General features: G+C 42.6%; 1 protein-coding gene across 2 annotated transcripts in view; it reads right to left on the bottom strand.

Annotated features, from left to right (window-relative positions):
* Nucleotides 1-21,271, bottom strand: part of ptprn2 (protein tyrosine phosphatase receptor type N2) — a 148,965-nt gene that overhangs the window by 84,255 nt on the left and 43,439 nt on the right. For both annotated transcript variants that reach the window (XM_085171846.1, XM_085171845.1), the window contains exons 9-10: nucleotides 18,590-18,676; nucleotides 9,959-10,038 (exon numbers count right to left, since the gene is read on the bottom strand). In XM_085171846.1, coding sequence (XP_085027972.1) covers nucleotides 9,959-10,038; nucleotides 18,590-18,676 — 167 coding nt within the window. The remainder of the gene's footprint in view (nucleotides 1-9,958; nucleotides 10,039-18,589; nucleotides 18,677-21,271) is intronic.

A 21,271-nucleotide genomic window follows, 5' to 3' on the forward strand; every position in this document is an offset into this window, starting at 1 on the left:
TCAAACAGATTGAATGTAATTGCCAACTTGACCCCATTCATCACAATCAGAATAAGAATACTTTATTAATCCCTAAGAAAATTTTTCAACCACAAACTATTTCTTATTGCTGTTTGATCACCGTCTTGATGCACTAAAGTTGCTATGAAGATGGCAACTGACTGAAAGTGGTTGCAAGTGTCCTCATCTTCAAAGGTCACAAGTTCATCGCACATGGTTGCAGCAATTTGTCTCCAGCCACTGTTTTCCCTGTGTGACTTTAGCATAAGCTAACTTTCCTTTGATTGGCTGCCTCTCACAAACACAAGCTCTGAACTGCAGGTGGTGAGATTTGCCCTTGTGCCTTAAAAAGAATCCCCCCACCCCCACAAACAAATAAAATAAAAACATAATGTAAATGCTACAACTAAACTTTTCCCTCAGTAAAACATTCACAACTGCATGATGGGAGTGATTAAAAAACAAAAATACTTTGATTTAATTATGGTTCATAGCAGGAGCTGGAAAGAAGCTCATTTCCGTAGCTGTTTGTGTCTGCTGCTTCATAAAGTGGCATCCATCGAGTATACAGACTGCTGTGCGTACAACAAACACAATGCACGAGTACCTGCTGCTCTTGACATTAGGGCCGTCGGCACACGGACTCTCTCGTGGAGTAGCATTTACTGCGGGCAGACATGGAAGATGAAGGGATGAGGGAATATAGAGATGGGGGTGGAGAGGTCGAGATGAACCAAAGGGAGAATAAAAGTGTTGCTGATGGCAGGACTGAAGAGGAGGCTGGATTTTTTGCTCAACATGGTGCTTAAACCCACAGCACCAAACATGTACCCACCATCTATATGGCCAGACTGCGTGTGTAGATTATAGAGTAGTGGGAAAACTCTGGCGTTTGTGAACAACACTGATGGAAAAGATACTGCACTGACAATTACGTCCCTTTCACTTTGGCACAATCTGTTTAGACAGAAGACTGCGACGACTAATCGTCTTTACGACTTTGTGGCAAAACAAGCCATTTTGTCAGTTCATAAAACATGAAGCTAGTGAGCCATTCTGTTATTATGCTCACCACCATGTGTGAGAAAATGTGCTGTTGCCAGCCGTCCTGTGTGGCTCAGCTGGAAATTAGATCACGGAAAAGTACTTGGTTAAATAAAAAAATTGCATCATCAACTCTGGCTGAAATCCAAATGAGATCAATTATAAAATTTGGTGTCACTTAATAGCAATAACCTGCAAACTGGAACAAGCTAATACACAAATAAAACGCCATATTCATTAGCCGTGTCTGTACACCTGATGTGACTGCAAATCTCCAGAGAAACAAAGTGGCGGATTATTATCTCCAGAATCATATTTGGCATTAATAATATATTTTGCAACACGGTAAGTTTCCTATTAATCAAGATGAGACGGTTTGATATCGGCAAATCCGTTTAAATGAACATGAAGCTGGAGCAAAACACAGATGTGGCAGAAGTTCTGCAAGGCTGACTATGTTCACTGTCCTTAAAGGGACATTCAGTCTTACTTTGGAAAGTTGCCCCACCCCCAGCTTCGCACACACACCGTTAATCATGTTGGATTTTGAGGCTGCTTCCAACCATTCCTGTAACTTTCCCCAAAAAACGACAACCTGACATTTACACCCACGTTATGCTGTGATTGTCCCGAAAGAGCAGTGGGTTTTAACTTTTTTTTCATGTGAAGAATCAGGAACGTTTTTCTGACTAATTAAGGTCTGCCTCATATTTCATATTTCCTTATGTTGACCACTGTTCTCTGCAATGATGACAAAAGAAGGTACTAGAAGTGGAAAGATTCAGAGCAATAAAGTCAATGTTATATCCTGCTTGGAAAACTGGCTGAAAATCCTGGTTATATTAAAGTTATACACTCGTTACACATCTAGATTACCCTTAAGTCTATGTATTTCATGCCTGTTGTTCAAGTCCAGGTCTCACGGGAAGCGGTGCAAGCTGAGAAGCCCTGATGTCCCTCTTTCCAGGGTCTCCTCCCAGATGGGACTGTATGAACCAGCTCAAGTAGCTCCTTTCGGTTAGTTACTCTCCAGCTCCCCATCCATCTTCCAGTGTTTTGGATTGATTTACTTCATTTCTACCCAGTAGGCCAACGGTGACCAAGACAAACCATTGGCACCTCATCCAGTTTGTGCACACCACATCAGATGTTTTGGGAACCAGTGCAACCATGTTCACTTTTTTCACTACCAAACTCTACCAAAGAGACTAAAGCAACCAATTTGTCTTCTTTTGTCACATATGAAGCAGCTTATATTGCTGCATCAGAGCATTTAAAAGACTAAAAAGCAGGAAGACAAAATCTGTTTTTGTCTGGTTTAAATGGATTTATGTGGATGGATATTTTTTCTCCAAATACAAATTAAAGGGTTTAGATCCATGAGATTGTTATCCATTCATACTATACGTTAAGACAGAAGATACGTCGATTCAGTCTAAAAATGCTAAAAGCTGATGATTTGCAGAGAGGCGGCACCTTAATGCCTCAGCGTCATGCCCTGACACACTTCACATTCAAACGTATCGCTGTACATCCTTCTTGATCTATGTCCGTTTCCCGATTCAAAGCTTTGCTTCCCACCACCGAAACAATGCATATTCAATTTTTGTTTACGAACTCAGGGTCTCTGCGGGTGTCTGAGAAAGGTTGCTCCGTCGCTCCAATTTGCGTTGCGTTTCACCCCCTACTCATTAATCTCCCTCCATTCACTGATAGCTTCGTTTGGTCCACTAGAAATCGCTTTCAATTATTCATGCCTATTTACCACAAATACCTTGGAGATGGAATTAGCAAACAAACAATGCCAGGCGACACTAATCCTCGTCTACAGCAAAGATCTTTTAATGCACTGGAGATCAGACCGGCTGTTGACAGGCACCTGTTACTGTCTTCAGCTGCTTCGCAACAGCAATGTTGACACAGTAGATGTGTTTACGGGAGCAGCGCAGCCCTGACCTTACACTAAAGGTGCAGGGATAATGCAAAGGAGAGAAGAATAAGTAAGAGGAGGAGAGCATGGAGAAAGGACAGGCGAACGACTGGCAAGGATAAACAGGATAAAGGAAAGTGTAAGACTCGGCCCGATTCGTGGGCTGGAATACTCTCGGCTCTTCAACGCAGTAGCAAATGTTGTACCTGACACCTTTTTTTGTATGAGATGAACACAAAAGTCAGCGATGATGAAAGTTCGCTCTTCAGGCCAGGGACGTGGATAAAAACTAGATGTTTTAAACCGATTTATAGACACCAAAATGCTCTGAAAAAGCATTTGTAATAGCTGTCTTTGACAATTTGAGTGCTTTTTTTTTTTTTTTTTACTGGAGGCAGTTGAAGCGGCAGAAAAAGAAAAAAAAGAGGAAGAAGCGTCATGACCTTGGAATTAAAAAGACATATAACACCCTCGTAGAGAAAGAAAGTTTCCACTAAAACAAAGCGAAAATATTTAGCAGCTTACAGTGAGTAACACAACTCTGGTTATCTAGCGCCCTGCAGCTAGCAGGCACACAGGCGCGCGCGCACACGAGCGCTGTGTGGAGTGAATAAATTTCGGTTTACCTAGTGTAACAGACAGCGGCCGTTTCTGAGATCAACAATGCATAAACGTTAAGACAGAAAAGTGAGATATGTCATATCGAATGAGCATCACTGTGGATTTATGTTTGTACGCGCGCATGTGTGTGTGTGTGTGTGCCCTCTAGCAGACAGGGAGATGATGCAAGGGAGCCTGGAAAGGTACTACTGAGACTGAAAGAAGATAGTGAGAGTGACGGTTTAGACGACTGAGTGCTGGGCTCGTAGCTGAATGACACACACACATTTTCTCACACACGCATGCACAGAGCCAGGGGCAATGCAGGAGAAGAGACTGAGGAAGACTTTGATCACCGAACTGAGCACATTCAAGCACTCAACCAGAGAGGGCAGCCAGTGATGAGGAGGAGAGAAGAGAGCGCCCAGGGAGGGAGGGAAAGAGGAAGAAGGGGGTAGGGTGGGTGGGGGAAGAGAGGGATCGGGTTGTTTTCTGACCTCTACACTCATTGATACAGATGTTAAGGCATGAACACACAGACAATCAGGCATCCGACATGGATGCTACCACGCAAAACCCCCCCCAAAAAAAACAGCTTTTCTTGACGTGTTTCTTGATAGTGGAAACCCGTGCTGACAAAACTAATTTCATTCCAGCTGTATGTGCCTGGACATGAGAACACCAAAGTGGAGGAAACGTTCGGAAAATTAAATTCACACTTATTTCTTTAGCCTCTGGCGGCTTGCTGACTTCTGAATGGTAAATATTACAATATCAAGCAGAAACCAGATACACAAACGTGTCGCTCTGGAATCCCTGCGGCTTATGTTACCTTTGCTGCCGAAAAAAACACCAAAAAAAAAAAAAAAACAGGCGGCTGTAGCACTACGGAGCCGTCCTGCACGCCTGAGATGCAGGTGGATAAACCATTGTGCTGTTTGCGAAGAGAGCAGGTAATTATCGCTGGCATTTTGACAAGTGTTTGCCAGAGTGAAGGTCAACTCTGTCTGCGTGGGAGATCTATGCTAATCTGCTCAGCTGGAAAAGACTACCACTCACCACTCGAACGGTAGCTAGCACTATTATGCAGCCACAGCTACTATGTTTTCACTTCAGAGTTGTCTGCAAGGGTGTGTGTGCAGAAGAGTGTGTGTTTGTGTGTGTGTGTGTGTCTACAAGCTGAGAGGAGAGAAGAAAAAAAGGAAAGAGAAAAGACAGACAGAATCAGACAGGAAGACAGACAAGTGGAGTGAGATGGAAAAGGAACCCGGTTAAATTTAGGCTGGCTCTCTTATGGTTTTAGAAAAAACACCAGTCAGTGTGGTTCATTTCATATCGTGTAAAAATCTCTTTCTTTTAAGGCAAATGGCTCAGATTTCCATCCAAATGAAGACAGAAAAGTGAAAAATAAAAATCCAAACTAGTGTACGTCACTGCTCTTTAGCCTTTTTTGGTGAAAAATAGAGTTGGGTGCATACAGAATAAACAGCTGGGCGCCTTTTTTCCAGTAGGATGTCATTAAAGTCTTGCAGAAGAAGGAAGCGCAATGAGATGGCGTAACTGAAAACACATCAGGCGAATCTCAAACAGTGGAAAACAGTGATGAAATTATGCCACATTCTGTTTGTTTCACGTATTAATCTGAATGTTTTCTGCTCCACACAGAAAACATCTGATGCCATTTTTTTTTACGAATAACCATTTAGGAAAATATAGAAGGGGCCGCTCATAATGTCGCCTACGGGGGAATTATGAGCTGAATCTGCAGCTCTTCCTGTTTTTTTATGGCTCTTCACAGTGAGATTGCACTCTTTCTTTAGCTGTTGGGCTCCTAGAGAATCGTTTTCATCTGCAGAAGGCAGCTGTATTCAGTAAAAAATAGCAACTTAAAACAACTGTATACTATCTGCTCGCCCCTGGCAGTTTTTTGCTTGTGAACAAAGTTGAGAATTAGGCCCCTGAAGAGTTCTGATGTTTTCCTCAGAAGATGGTAGAGACCAAAAACAGAGACCGCTGGCCTTTCATTGGGAAGACTGATCATAATGTTGGCGGTTTAATGGTTTATCATACCAGCATACATGACAATAGTCTGCTTAGAACCTGTCTTCATATTAAAAAAGCAAGTCTACTTACTGTTTTTCAACTTTTCTGCCCCATCAAGGGGCAAGCACTTTATTTTGGGAAGGATTTTTAGGTGGATAGCAATTCAGTTTTCCTCCTGGTAAAATCCTCAGGAGTTTTCTCACCGTCATCTTCCGTTTGACTCAGCAATCTCCATTCTGCTGTCACTTACATGTGAGTGAAAGAGTGTGTGTGTCAGATAGACAGAAGCGGAGGCAGAAACACGGGGGCAGAAACACGGGGGCAGACTTTGTCTATGTCCACATCTCTGCGTGTCTGCCTCGGGTGACAGCCGTGTGTCAGGGTCTCTGCTCTCTGCTCCAGATGGCCCAGCAAGTTGCTCCCGGGGTCCCCAGACTCTCAGTGCTCATTGACCAAGGCTGGGGTTCTCACGGCCTGGGGGCCTGTGGACTCATTGCTTCGGCCTGGCCTCTGGGGCCTTTGAGGCCTCCGAGGGGCTCCGGGGTCGCCCAACCATGACAGCCAAGACAATAGGAGTGTCCTCACCCTGCTCCCCACCCACCACCTACAGCCCCTCTCAACACACAGTCACACACCCCGGTGTTTGGCCTGGACATCCTCGATCCCCGCAGGCAGACAGTTGCCGTGTCATCCAACATCAGTTTTCATCCCAGCTAATCAATAAAATACTTTAACGTGTAGGTATGATAACTGTGTTGCAAAAATGCATCGTATCTCATCTTTATCAATTTAAAAATATATATAAAATAAGTCATAATTATAGACGCTTTATAAAACACCCTTCCTACACATAAATCCACCTCCTCACCATGAAGAGCGCAAACATGTAAGTGGATCAAATCCATCACCAGCTACAAAACGTCGCTTTTCGGTGAGCAAACCAGTTCTGACAGATCTATTTCCCACTGACTGAAGGTGATTTACATGTTTAGAAATCACTGAGAAGAAGCAAGAAGGCAAAAAAGAGAAAGAAAGTGGAGTTCTAAACAACACATCTCAACACTGGTTTTAACAGCTTGGCTGCCACTTCATCAAATATTGAATAAATCATTTTCTTGGCACAGTATGAACACAGCTGCAAAAAAAAGAGAGAGAGAGAGAGAAAAAAGAACAAAATCACACACACCAGCACGCACACGTCCACACGCACATGCTAACACGGACACACAGAATGCCTTGTAGTTTTGATAAAGCAGCAGCTTTCTCTTTTGTTTTGCAGCCGAGCAGGGATTAGGCAGTGCGGGCCTTTGTCCTGCGGTTTTCCAGTTGAGCAGAACACAAGAGCCTCTACCTCCACTAATACAGTCAGACCTCCCAGCAGGCCTTTCACCACACAGCCGCTAAGAACCTGCTGCCTAAAAGATGCTTTTCAATGAGTTATCAAATCTCCTCTATACTGTCCATGCCTTTCAACCGAGTCTCTTTGTCTATTCTTTTCAATGGAGCATTGAACACATCAAATAGAACTGATGGGCAGATAGATGGACAGCAGAATGTAGCAGAGCCATATTAACCTCTTTCAGACACTGCCGAGTACAGTAAAGGTACTCGTCTTAACGTATAACAAACCTGGCTGAGAACTTGCTAAATTGGAGTCGTTTTACCATTTTTATTTAGCCACACAGGACAGTAAACAATTTACTTGTTAATCTAAAATAATAAGGAAAAGATTTATTGACAGTGAAAATGATAACTTGTTGCAGCCCCAACAGTAAGCAAACATTATTCTGAACAGCATTAAAACAATATTTTAGTCCACAGGAAGATTAATTGCAAGTCATTTTCAAAGCAAACACTCTCAACGCTTATTCAAGCGCCTGAAATGTGAGTATTTGCATCTTTTTCAGTGTTTCATTACTCTAATTTCTTTATTGCTCTCCACTGTCGGAGCATTTGAGTCACATTTTAACTTCTTCCTTTTGGGACCAAACTCTATACCGAATAATCAATAATGGAAATATAGTAATTGTTAGTGGAAGCCCTCAAAACCAGTCTACAACACAAGTAGTGCTGACACCATCAGATGTTAGTCGACGGGAAAATTAGATGGCAACAGCTTCTCTTCATGCAAAATATCAAAAGCAGTGCATGAAAGCCGTCATTTAGTCAACAGTGAAATTGAAGAAAAACGATTCTGATTGCCACTGAAGTCATTTACCGAGAGCGATCCTGAACATTTATGTTTATTTGCTCCTCAGTTGTAAAGATTTGCTTCTTTTTCTATCATTTTAAAGTGAAAATCTTCTTGTTACTGGTGCATTTGAAAGAGTCTCCTGCAATCATCGCTTGCAGCAAATTTATTGAGGAAAATTGACTTGTGTTTACGGGCATCTCTGTTTTCTCTCATGTTGGTGGCAAATGACTAATTAGACCTGTTTAATGGTTATTGATCTGCTTCAAAGAAAGATGATTTTGTTACATTCTCTCCATCGTTCTTGGGTTTTGTAGTTTCACGACTGCCATCAGGCTGGATGTGGAGGCTCTCAGCGGCAGGTTGGGCATAGAGTACAGCAGGGGTTTTCGATGAGTTCATTAGGAGGCCACGTCATTTATGCACAGTCACACATAAGGCAAAGGTCAGCCAGGATTACCCAGGTGGCCACTGCATGTGGGTGTCAGTTTGATTTTTAGACTGCACTTTAACCATGCTGTTGCTCCACAACCTGGTAACCGCTTTGAAATCACCACGCCTTTGCTGCACTGCATTGAATTCGGTGTCACGCATGCTCATTTGGAGCTGGGAAACAGCTACAAAGCGACAGTTTGTGCATGCACTTCAGATTGCTTTTAATATCGGGAGGCGAGTGGGAAGTCCACTCCACTTCACACTGTGGTGGAAACAGAGGGTGGGCAACAAGGTAGGAGGGGGCGCAGGGAATAAAGCTCTGGTAGGATTTAATCTAAGGTCAGCGGGGGGACACACGGAGAGAGGATCCAACCAGTCAGCTATCTCTAAGTGCCATTTCTATACTTTTTATACATTTCAGGGCTGAAACTCTTCGGTCTACTGGGATAAAAGAACAATGCATCCAAGGGGAAGTAGCTTGATAAGCTCCGTCTGTTCACTTTTACAAATTGCTATTCAGGTGGGCTGTATTCATAATTCATCAACATGGGTCAGGCTCATGATCATGTTGACTTAACATTTGGTCTGACATTTCAGCCCTGCTCACGCCTGTCATTAGCTCTCGCCACACGCTACCTCATCAAAGTCAGTCACACAAGCGAGAAGGGGAGGGAGGAGATGAAGAAGAAAAACAAAACGTTAAGACAGAATAAAAAAAAAACCCAAAACGATACAGTTTTAAAATAATACCTCGTGCATACAACGCCCGCGATATTTGTTCATTTGATCGTTTTGTTAAACAAACATTGTGGGATGACGGCGCGGGATAAAGATAGACACACACCGTAATCCGGCAAACACGGGCGCGTGCGAAAACGCACCCTTAAACCCGCTGAACTGAAGCTCAGCCTCCAGCTCAGGCTTTCTTGCGGTAAATCTGTATCATCAGCCATCATCCAGCGCTTCCCTAATGGGAAACGAGTTGGTGCCAAAAAAATGTCGCCACGCAGAAAAACTGGAGCAGCAACACATTTCTGCCAATAACAACACCACCATGTTGATTCCAGTGGGGTGATATTGGATGATATTGACTGTTGGGAGTATTGCTGTGCTTCTCAAAGTCATTTCCGACCAAAGCAAGGACATCGACACACATCCAACACATAGGCGCACTTGCTGCACGCACTAACACCAACGCCAGGCTAATCGGAGTGCAGACATCAAACAGGAGAGTGGAGGCAGCGCATACTGACAACCTCCTTTCTGTGGGTGACAGCTCTCCATCAGTCTACATCAAACAAGTGCATACATGCAGGCACACTCACACACAAGTGTACACTCCATCTGATTGGCCGTTGCAAACCTGTTTCAACCTGCCACCAAATAAACTGTGCTGTGTACTATATATGTGTGTGCGTGTGTGTGCGTTTGCAGAAATAGCAGGTGTGCACGCTGAGCTCATCATCTCTGTAACTGATGGTCATCTGTCATCGCCGGGTGTTGATAATCTTCTTAGGGACGGGGGTTTGTCCGAACAAGATGAACACCAGCCTATCTACTGTATCAGGAGAAACTAATCTGTGCTCTCATTTACTGGAGCCCAGACTGTAACAGAGTGGTCCGGCTGGTAAAAATTAGATGAATCGCATTGAAGGTTGTCAATGGGATGATTGCGTGAGGGCGACATGTGAGGAAATACGGACCGCTGCTCTTACCTGCAACTTGAACTAGATCTGCAGTGGTGACGTTCTTGGGGTTTGGACCGACTCTGAACGTCAGGGCAGGGCCAAGGACGCTGCAGATAAACAGCAAAGGAGAAACAGAATGAGCAGGGTTTTGGAAAAATGTAAAGACGCTCAACAGCTCAGGTCCATGATCTGTGAAGATCGAACTACAGGTAAGCTTAGAATAAAGACTGGAAGCAAGTAGAATCAGCCATTCGAGCTCGATGTTCACAAAAGCTCTAACAACTACTGATTACTGTAATATTACACAAATAAGAAATATCATATGAAACGCCTTTACTGCTGCTGGTAGGTTAGGTTTGTACACCTGTAGAAAGATATCTTTATAGTTACCTTAATAAGAAAGTAGGAATACAAAGTAACAACTTCTCAAAAAATATAAAAGCATGCAAAACCGTAAAACCAAACTATAAAATGCACAGAATAAAACGTTGAAATTACTTCCACCCTGTGACATGTAAACCGCTCTTCTATGGGGCCACCTGTTCAAGTGAGAGTCACAATATGGAGCCCCCTAGTGGACGGTGAAGTCACACACATTTTCATAAAGTAATCAGATTTAATTTTTCGCTGTAGAAAGAAGTTTTCGTCCCTCGCAGAGTGTACAGTGGACGCTAATGTTTATGTCACTTTTTACGGACTGAAACTTAAAGTAATGTAAGTACTTCCGCGCTTTAAATGCTGCATGGTCATACTCTCCCCCACGCCACGCTCCATATTATCCGTTGTTGATCTACACACGTCTGTTGTAGATCAACAATGGATAATATGGAGCACGGTTGTACGTCATTGTCATGAGACACTCTCACAAACAAAATCACGGTTTAGTAACGCAGTAACGCAGCGTGCTTACGGGAAAGGAACAGTAATCTAATTACTTTTTGCAACAGTAATCCCTTACTTTACTTGTTACTTGAAAAAAGTATTCAGATTACAGGAACGTGTTCTCTGGTCTGATCAAAACATGTGAATCCATCCACATGAGTAATAAAAGAACAGCCAAAATTACCAAGTGTTAAAATGTTGCATGTAGGAATAACGGACATCAGCAAGTCTTGTATGTTAAACAGAGATGTGATTAAGTGTTTGGGAAAGCAGAACATTTTGGGGAAATGACTCCTATAAGCAGCACAGCAAAGGATCCTAAAGATGCTAAATATTGACTCAGAAGCCCTCAGGCATATGTTTCACCAACAGAACAGAAATATTAAGAAGAGAAACTGTAAATTACCCAAAAAACAAACAAAACCTCCCCCAGAAAATATGTGGAGTGATCATGATTTCTGTTTTCCTTTCAAGCCTGAAATTGGCCAAAGAGCAAAGTACAGTCATGAGCGGTGCGCCTTGTTTTCCCTTCACCTGCGGTAACCTGCCTGTACTCTCTGCACCCATTCTCCTCTGTGTGGTCAGGAGTCAGCAACAGACTTCTCCCCCTGGAGGAGAATAAATGTTGAAGGTCCCCGAGGTTAGCCATAAAATAAAATCTAACAACCCTAGCAGACTCAGCGAGACCGCCCAGCAATGGTCAAGGGAAAAGAAAACCTGTGAAGCAATGTGTAAAGAAAACAATCCTACTCATGTTTAGTGTAACCTCTTAAGATCCCAAATGAAATGATTTTTTTCTAGAAGCAAGGAGACCATTTTTAACAACTAAGAGAGCAAACACACATCGACTGCACAGCCCTGAGTGTGGCTCGTTTTTAAACACGGACCAGCAAAGAACCCAAGTAGGAAAAGGTAACCAATGTAGCAATGAGATCATTTTCCTCAAGACTCAACATTAATATTAAAGCAGTGACGACTGAGACGCCGACAATGAACAAACAAACGATCATCACTTCCCAAATTTAGTAAAAACATGAAAATGCCAGAATGAGCAATCAGCTTATTATCAAGTACTTTTATTATTTCATTCAGACACAAATGGCTCTTTTTTTTTTTTAAGCAAGTGAAAATTTAACCACCGAGGTGCGAAAATTTGCACCTGTCTCTAATACAAATCCGCTTATTTGAACAATTTGTACAATAAAGACCAATTTTCTTTAATTCTAGCGTAGTGCTAGGCTTTATTCTGTCTTCTTTAAGATATTATTACCGTCACATAAAATTGTTCTATTTCTTCTTTCTTTATGAGAACATTTTGTCACTTGTTTAAAGGAAACAAGACTTCTGGAATAATGAAGTAATTTAACACTGGTACACAGAGGAACCTGTTACAGATTATTTCTGAGTTAGACGTTTGTCCATGCAGTGCAGATTTGTCCATGATGTGAATCTCCTTTTCCACCACATGCCAAAGCTGCTGCACTGAGATCTGCTTACTGTGGAGGGCATGTTGAAGAAACCAGATGTTTGAACTTTGTGACACGGCACTGATTGAAGCAGCCAACAGAAGACCTGTACGCTGTGGTGATAATGGGATGGACAACAATCCTCAGGTAGGCTGTGGTGTTTAAACAGTAATAAGGTGCTGAAAGTGTGCCAAGAAAATATCCCCTACACCATTACACCACCACCAGAAACTTGAATGTTTGGTACAAGGCAGGGTGGATGCATGCTTTCATGTTGTTTATCCCATATTGTGATCATACCCAATCCGAATGTCATAGCAAAAATTAAGACTCATCACATTAGGCAACGTTTCTCCAGTCTCCTGTTGTCCAATATTGGTGATCCTCTGTTGACTGTGCCCTCAGTTTCCTGTTTTTAGCTAACAAGAGGGACACCAGGTGTGGTCTTCTGCTACTTCTACTGCTAATTCTGCTACATCTTGTGCATTCAGGGATGCTCTTCTGCATACCTTGATTGTAGTGAGTTTTTATTTGCGTTAGTGTTGCCTCCTATCAGCTAAAAGCCATTCCTCTCTGAGCTCTGACATCAACAACGTAGTGGTTGGTGTGTCTCATTTTAGGACTATACTCCGAAACCTCTAGAGATGGTTGTGTTGGGAAATCTCAGTGGATCAGCAGTTTCTGAAATACTCAGACCATGACTAGGGATGGGTATCCTTTAGGTTTTATCTGATACCAGTGCCAAACCGGTACTTTTGAAACGGTGCCGGTGCTTAAACGGTAATCGAACCGGTGCTTAAAGAATGGAGAACACACACTTTGTCAAAAAACCTCTCATGTTCAGCTGTTTTTTTTTTGTAAAAAGATAACAATGTTAGCCTTTTCTGCAGCTATGGGGCATATATGGCATCACTCTTGGCTGGAAGCAGTGCTTAAACAATGGAAAAAACACAAACTTTGTCCAAAAACCTCTCATGTTTAACTGTTTTCCTCCTTTTCTTTGGTCATTTTAGCCTTTTTGGCCAGGGTGAAGGGAGTATCTGCCATCAAACAAGAAGACAGCAGCATGTAACTATGGTGATGTTTGCTAGTTTACCTTACATGCATTAATGTAATAACGTGGTTAGCCTACTCAACGTAAATCACACACGAACAACATTAAGCTACTCACGCAGAGAAGAACGGCTGCTGCTGCTGCCATCATCATCCGTCATCATTTCTGCTCCACTGGATGGGGTTGGGGCCAGGACTGTACGCATCGGGTTTTTGCGGGATGTTGCAAACTCCGGGTCCGATAACAGGCACCACACCCGCAGTAGATGTGCTCGGTGTGAGGTCTCGCAGCAAGCTATCAAATACGGCGCATTTCTCGGCTTTTAAAGAAAACGCTATGCGTTGCCAGGTGTTTCATCGGATTCGAGGTGTTACCTTCTTTGACAGTATCACAGCATCACCTTAAAGCACTTGTTGCAGGCTGCTGAGTTTGCATATTTTGCTGTGAAGTACAGCCAGACTTTGACCGCTTTGCTTTGGGCATTTTTAATCTGTAGCTCTGCTCTAAAAGAACGTATGCACCTGGACCCGCCTACTATCCTCGGAAACGTAAAATGATTGGCTAGAATCTAAAGTGTATGACAGCTCAGGAAAAAAAAGCACCAAAATAAAGCACCGAAATGTGCACTGAGTGTTGCCAACTTAGCGACTTTGTCGCTATATTTAGCGAGTTTTCAGACCCCTAGCGACTTTTTTTCTTTAGTCGCTAAAAAAAGACGTGAAAGCGCATATCGCTTTTACTCTCAACGAGCAGCGGGTGCTGTAACGCAGTCAGTTCTTCTTTTACTCTTTTACTCTTATGCTGTTTTGTGTATCACAAGGTTTAAAACTACTTATAAACACACACACACACAGTAACTCCACCAGAGTGCCTATTTCGGGTCACTTTTGCCGGTCCAAGCCCGGGTAAAGGAGCAGGGTTGGAATTGTGACATTAAAAAAACAATAATTGCTAAAATAAATTTAATTTGTAGTTCTAAATAAATTCTAAATGCATTTAGGACGTTTTTTACTCACTTTATGTCTCTTCCACGATGTTATTTCTCTCTCCAACAACATAGATTACAATTACATTAGCATGACCACTTATGCAAATTAGGTGATGACGTCATTTAGCGACTTCTAGCGACTTTTAGGACAGCCAATAGCGATTTTCCTTACTGAGGAGTTGGCAACACTGTGTGCACTGCTTTTCGGTCTGGTTACTACCGTTTATGTCAGAACCCCATCCCTAACCATGACACATTCAACTCACCTAAATCACCCGTCTTCCCCATTCTGATGCTTAGTTCAGACATCTACATGTTTACATCTGTTGAGTTGCTGCCATGAGATTGGCTGTTTAGCTATCTATGCTAAAGAACAGTTGAATGTTGAACTTAATGGAGGTAATGAGGTACTTAATAAAGTGATTGGTGAGTGTATAGTAAAAGTGATAAAACCATAGACTTATTTAGTTGCATTCAGACTGTATGAGCTGTATGTGGCTGTATTTTTCTTCTCCCCAGTTTTTATGCTAAGTGGAGTTAAGCTAACCAGTTAGCAATGCTTATCTTACTCTCTAAGTAAGTAAAGAGAGTGGAGACAGCTTTAAAGAAGTCCAATGAGTCTGGAAGAGCTAAAATTAAGGAGATAAATGTGTTTAGTGTATATGACTTATATAACAGCACATGTATAGATGTTTTGTCCATAATTTACTGACAGACGACAATAAGTAACACTGAAAAGAGAGCGTGCGGGGGTCCCATTTTTGGCATTTCAGTACATCATCATGTCGGAATTGTTATGTCCAGGAAAGTGCACGTACATTTCTAGTGTACTTCCTGCCAGACTGTACAACAGAGAGCGAGATTCATCAGACTGCCAGAGTGCTGTGACCCAGACCCACTCACCATCAGTCAGCCTGGTATAGAGGCAGCAACGCTCACTCGGCCAGGAGCAATAACACGGGCAAATACCGCCAGACAGACGGACCCAGCCGTGCACTGATGCATTTGTGATCAGGCACACACACACACACACACACACACACACACACACACACACACACAGGTCTGAAGGAAATATGTCCTTCTCTAACGCCTTCACCTGGCCTCTGTTTGCTCTCGTAAATGTCAATGTTTCCACAATCTTTACCCCTGCCTTCGTCCTCCTTGGCCGAGGCTGTTCTGCCTGAGATCTCAATGCATCTCAAATTGAACTGACGTGATTTCTTTTCCCCTTTTTTTTTTTTCAAACTGCACAAACCCTATTTAAATATACTGGGAGGCGGGGGGACACTGCCACAGTTGGGAGATGAAGTTAAGATAGATAAGTTATCTAGAGGACTTCGCACTGCCTCCTGTGTTATCGGATGTGTGAGCTTGGACTTCATATTAGCTCTGCTGGTGGGACACGAGGAGTATGTACGTGCAGAGTGCTTGGCGGGATATTGGCAGGATGTGTTTGTGTGTGTGTGTTCTTGCACAGACTGTGTGTGAGGATGATCCAGTGAGTGTGTGTCCCACTCCCCCTAGTGTTTCTAAAGAGTAAAACCCTTACGTCATCTGAAAAAGGAACATTTCATCCCCTGCCCATCATCATCCAACTATTTCAAGTCTCTTTCGAAAGGGGAATATTTTATGCTGATTATCGTAGAGCAAGCTCAAACATAATTGTGTTCGGCATCTCAAAATCTTAACGGCGCCGAGGCCTCCTCTTCTCATACTCTCTGTCTGAAAGTCTTTTCTGCCTGCCTGTTGTCGTATTTGAGTATCTCTCCTCCTCCTCTCTTACCATCAGAGCTCATTGGAAAGAGTGTGAAAGAGAGACCCCCCGAAGCAGGGCGGCGTGCTCCGACCCAGCTCTTGTACTCCAGCCGACTCGTATTCAGACAGAGGCTTTCAAACACTCACCTGTCGAGGCCGCACATCACGAGGCACAATAAGCTTGCGTCATGTCCTTCGCCTCGGCTATTTCTACATGAATGCGCTTTCATTACTTTGTAAAAAGGGGGAAAAAAGGACGCAGATAAACAAGTCAGACAAAGAGGAAATTTGCTGTATTCTTTCTTCCATATCAGAATGACATGATGTGTTTCGGAAAGCTTTATTTCAAGCAACTGTGTGGTTTTCACACTGGCTAAATGACTATAATGAGCAGGCACCATTGATACTGTACACTCACAGAAATGCTGAACCATATAACATTTAATTCTCTTTTATGAATATTATGAATTAGTTATTAGTTGCAATGAACTCACATACATGCAGAGAAATACTGCCGAGTAAGTTTTATAGTGTAAAAAACAATGATGATGGTTTTTCAAGCATCTGTGGCAACATTCGTGGGGATATTGATTTTCAAAGGACACTGGGGACAAAGGTATGTGTGGTTTATTCCCACTGATTCTAAAAACATGTGTATTATTTCTCTGTGTTATCATTATGACTCCAAAGGAGAGGACACATCATCATTTGTACATCTTTAAACTCAGTACAAAATGTCTTGTATGAACCCCCCACCCCCACTTCACTATTGTGATGTAAAAAGAATTCACTGCTTGTAAAAAATATAGTGAAAACTTGAGTTTTATGAACTTAGTTCTATGCCTGTTGTTACCACAGCAACCAATCTGATCGTTTTTTCTTCAAATTCATCAAAGAAGGTTTTTATTCCCTTTGTAAGTTGAACTTTTGTAAACATTATATATTGAAAATATTGTATACTTCTTTATATTCTGTAAACAGATTAAACTCAGTGTAATCCTAATTCATACTACATTTTGTGGTGCTCATATTCAACTCCATATTTCTATTCCTGGACTCTACTAGAGTAGCTGTGCATGAATCACAGTTTATAATAATGTGTATTCATTTTTATACTGAGCCTTAATTGGTGCAGTCAGCTTAGTGACTGTTTGAAACAAACTGTTTTGGTTCCTTCTCATTGGCTGCCCCTCACAAACCAAAGATCTGACCAGCAGGTACGTCTGCGCTCACTGCCAGAGATAACCATATTAAGCATTATTAATCATCTCTGTGACAAGATGAAGGTAGAACTGTGTAAAATTGGGTGTTTAGACCAGCCTGAAAGGATGTGGCTACATGTAATGTGATTACTTCCTATTGTAATGGTATAGATATGACAGAAAATAAAGAAAAGCATAATAATAATTGCACCTTAAGTAGCACTTTAAATGCAGGTACCTGTGCTGTACTATCCTGTAGTCACTTTCACTCAGGTCTTTCACCCCTTTCTAAACGAATAATAGCCCACAGCAATAATACCCTCTAATTGTGTTTGAGTGTCAGGAGTTGATTCTGAGTGATATGAAATGACAGGTATAATAACAAAATGAACAAAATCAGCACCAGCAGTATGCTACGTCCTCCTCGTCCTCCTAAACCCAAAGGTTGGATTTAAAGATCGAGATCAGAACGCCTCCTGTGCTACATTTATTTTAAGGCACCTGTGCGCATTTTCGATGCTTAACAGTAGATACAGAACGCTCTGATAGTTTCACCCTCTCAGGAACTATTATCTGAGCCCGAATACTCTGTATCTACAGTTTCAGTGCAGCCTCACGCTGCAGTGCACCGGCTTTGGTGTTCATATGCTGCGAGTGTTACTGAACCACCCAGATTTTACTCCTCCTGCAGGAGTGTCTTGAAAGGCTTGTCAGATCTTAGGCGAACATGTCTCCTCTGCCTCCTACATGGTCTGACACCAAGTGTACAGCAGAACCATGGTACAAGCACAAAACAGCCTGGGTTCAAGGACAGTTCGCCTGCTCATTAATATATTAACCGCCTCCTGCTGACTACTTTCTCGGTTTCCAGCTCTCTGTTCACTGCTTGCTTCCCTTTCGTTCACTTCCTCTCTTTGCTTCTAACGAAAAATCGTTTGATGGCTTGACTGCTCTCTTTTTTTGACAAGGCGCACAGTGACAATAGCGGCTAGGCAGTGTTTTGAATACAATGGAGACATCAGTATGTGTCTGGAGGTAATTAGGCCTGATTTCGCTCCCCGCGAGAAGTCAAACACTCCAAAAGGTCAAAAAAACAACAAACGCCTACAGTTTGTGGCAGTGTAGCAGAGCATTTTCACACAAACAATGCTCAGAGCAACTGGACAACCTTCATTCTGTTTCCTCATCCTCAAAGGCACAAAACATTTCAAATGAGGCCAATTATCCTCTGTTCGATGTATGGTTTGTAAACGGCACGGTAAATCATTATTTGCAACAACGTGGGATGTTTTTTGTGTCTGTACATACGAGAGCTGGGTGAGGTCTGCAGCGTGGAGGCTCAATCTCTGGGTCAGATGCTCCATCAGGTCCGTGCCCTGGTCAGTGGTGAGAGAGCTGGGGGTAAACACACACACACATACACGGAGAGGCGTCAAATTTGTAGGTTCACACCCATACAACGTACAACCGTTTAGCCATTAAAATGCAATTTTTTTAGGGAGATACTGTCACAATTCATACCCACAATTGGGTCATTGCACACAAGCGAATGCTACGGTCGTCTGAATGGATGTGCTGCACGCATTTGCAGACACATACAAACACAAACAAACACACAAAGCACCGTGCCGAGGGAAAAGGGATCAGCTGCCTCTTCAGGCTTGGTAAATCACCTGCTTTTTTCCAGCAATGAGACAAACAATAAGGTGCAAATGGAACCTGCATGAGGTGTAATGGCTGTATCATATGGACGCTCCTTTCTCTCCCTTTCCTTCTCTCATCTTTCTTCTTCTTCTTCGCCTACATTGGCGTTCTCTCACCGACGCGCACACACACTCAAAAGTAAAACACGATAACACCGAGAACACAAACAACCGGGCACGCACGCGCCCTCACGGTGAGATGAGAATAATAAGGTGCAAATGGAATGGAGGTGAAGTGTAATGGTGGTCTGATAAAGCCATGCCTCATCTCAGCTCAGTCCACGGCTGCTCTCTCACTGGGAGAGTAAATCGGCAAGGAAATAGACCAAACAAAGGCAATCTGCTGGCCAGCGCGTCGTATGAAGAAATGAGGAGGGCATCCACACAGACCCACTCAGAAAGCCACTTTATTGTTGACAGCTTAACCTGGAATCACCGAGACTGCCGAGTAACTGCAAGGTGACATGCAGGACCAAAAAAAAAAAGTCATGGATCATAATGAGACATCGTTCAAATTTTGTTACCACCTCATTGCGGAGAAATGTGAAATAAACTGGGAAACAATTTCATGCTGCACTGGATATTGAGTGCAATATCACTTATGTGTTTTTTTGTGTTTTTTTAAGATACTCGGCATCATCTTGAAGTTTAAAAAATAAATAAATTCCTTTGGACATACTCTTGTCAGAATTATGCTGACATATTTTGTTTAGCCTGCATTTGACACCACATTACAGAAGCTTTTCTTCAGCAGAACAGTGTGCCGTGCATGAGCGGCTGATTCACTCCACCTTTGAGAGAGTGGGAGGTTCTTTCTTTTTTTTTTCCCCTACACTTTTCGAGGGGTTTTGAAAGTTAAAGATTCAACCAAGCAATTCCAGACACGTCTGCATCCCTCTGTGGTAATTCTAGCAACAGGAGTGACTTGGTTGTTGATGCTAGCACTTTTCCCCTTGGGTTTCTCTCCGTCTCCTTCTCTTCTATCCATACCTTTCCATTTCCCCCTCCACATTCACCATCCCATCCTCTTGCTATTCCCCAAACCCCCCACTACCACCGCCACAATGTCAGGAGCTGTCAGATAAGCAGGTTTGCGTAGCGTCACTGCAGGGTGCAAAGAAGCCGGGGATAACAACTGTGCAATCATGAGGTCTGCAGGAAAAGCACAGACACCTGTACAGGCCAACTATAGGCATGCACTAGGTGGGCTGAGGATAGACAAGAAGGAGGAGGGGCAGACATTTCACTCAGAAGGTGACCTGTTTCTTTCCCCTGGCACGCACTCACCTACTAAATTGTGTGTTGACGTCTTAATCTGCTATTCCTATTTGTGTGGCAATAAGGTGACAAAGACTGTACCCAGTGGACCTTTATGAGAGTACGTGTGTTGAACAGGTGAAGGACAACCCTCTGACACTGGACTTGATAACGCTATAAAGGGATTTGAGAAAGGGCCAGGGGCGAAGACAGAGTCGATAGGAACTTATCTTTGCTGAGCTTGAGAGGTAAGAGAGAAGGAGAGAGAACTTGGCTGCCTTTGCTGACAAAGTATCATCATTAAAGCTGTAATATAACACAGTAATACCTACACACTGAGGGATTTATCAGCCCTGCTTTTCTAATCAGGTACAACACACAAAAAGGATTTCAAACTACAGTATCCTGTAGCATAGAGAAGTTCACATGTGGGTGGTTTTGATAGAGGATGCATGCAGTTTAAGGTAAGCTAACAAAGAAGAGATTTGCTGAGTATCAAGATCTGTAAAACAAGTCTGTCTTGAAAGAAGTGCGTCACTGTATCACCAGTAAATGGAGGCAGCTGTAAAGTTATAATTATAAGAGCCCAATGAGGAATAAGACAGGCTCTCGTGCTGTTGCTGATGTTAAACACAAATGTTATTGATGATGGCTTAGGCAACTGACATACAAAGTATTTCTGAAATTTATGGGTCTGCATTGCACTTCATTGTCAGGGACAGTCATGTCATCCCTTTACATACTACAGCTCAATGTTTTCTATTCTATACTGCAATTTATTTTTGTGGAGATGCATACTGCAACATCCAGTGTCTCATCCCATGACATTTGTCTCTAGGTTGGTATAAAAACACCACAAAATACAAAACACATCATGCATTAGAATACAATTTAATTTAAATTCGAATAAAGGCTTCTAGTTTTTTATGGCTAGTCAGATTATATATATAGTAATGTGGAGTAGCATGAGGCACTGGTGCTTACCCTAACATTAGAAAGAAAATAATTAAAACTGAACAATTAATAAAGA

Source organism: Neolamprologus multifasciatus, chromosome 9 (assembly GCF_963576455.1).
Source record: "Neolamprologus multifasciatus chromosome 9, fNeoMul1.2, whole genome shotgun sequence".
NCBI classification, from domain to species: Eukaryota; Metazoa; Chordata; class Actinopteri; order Cichliformes; family Cichlidae; genus Neolamprologus; species Neolamprologus multifasciatus.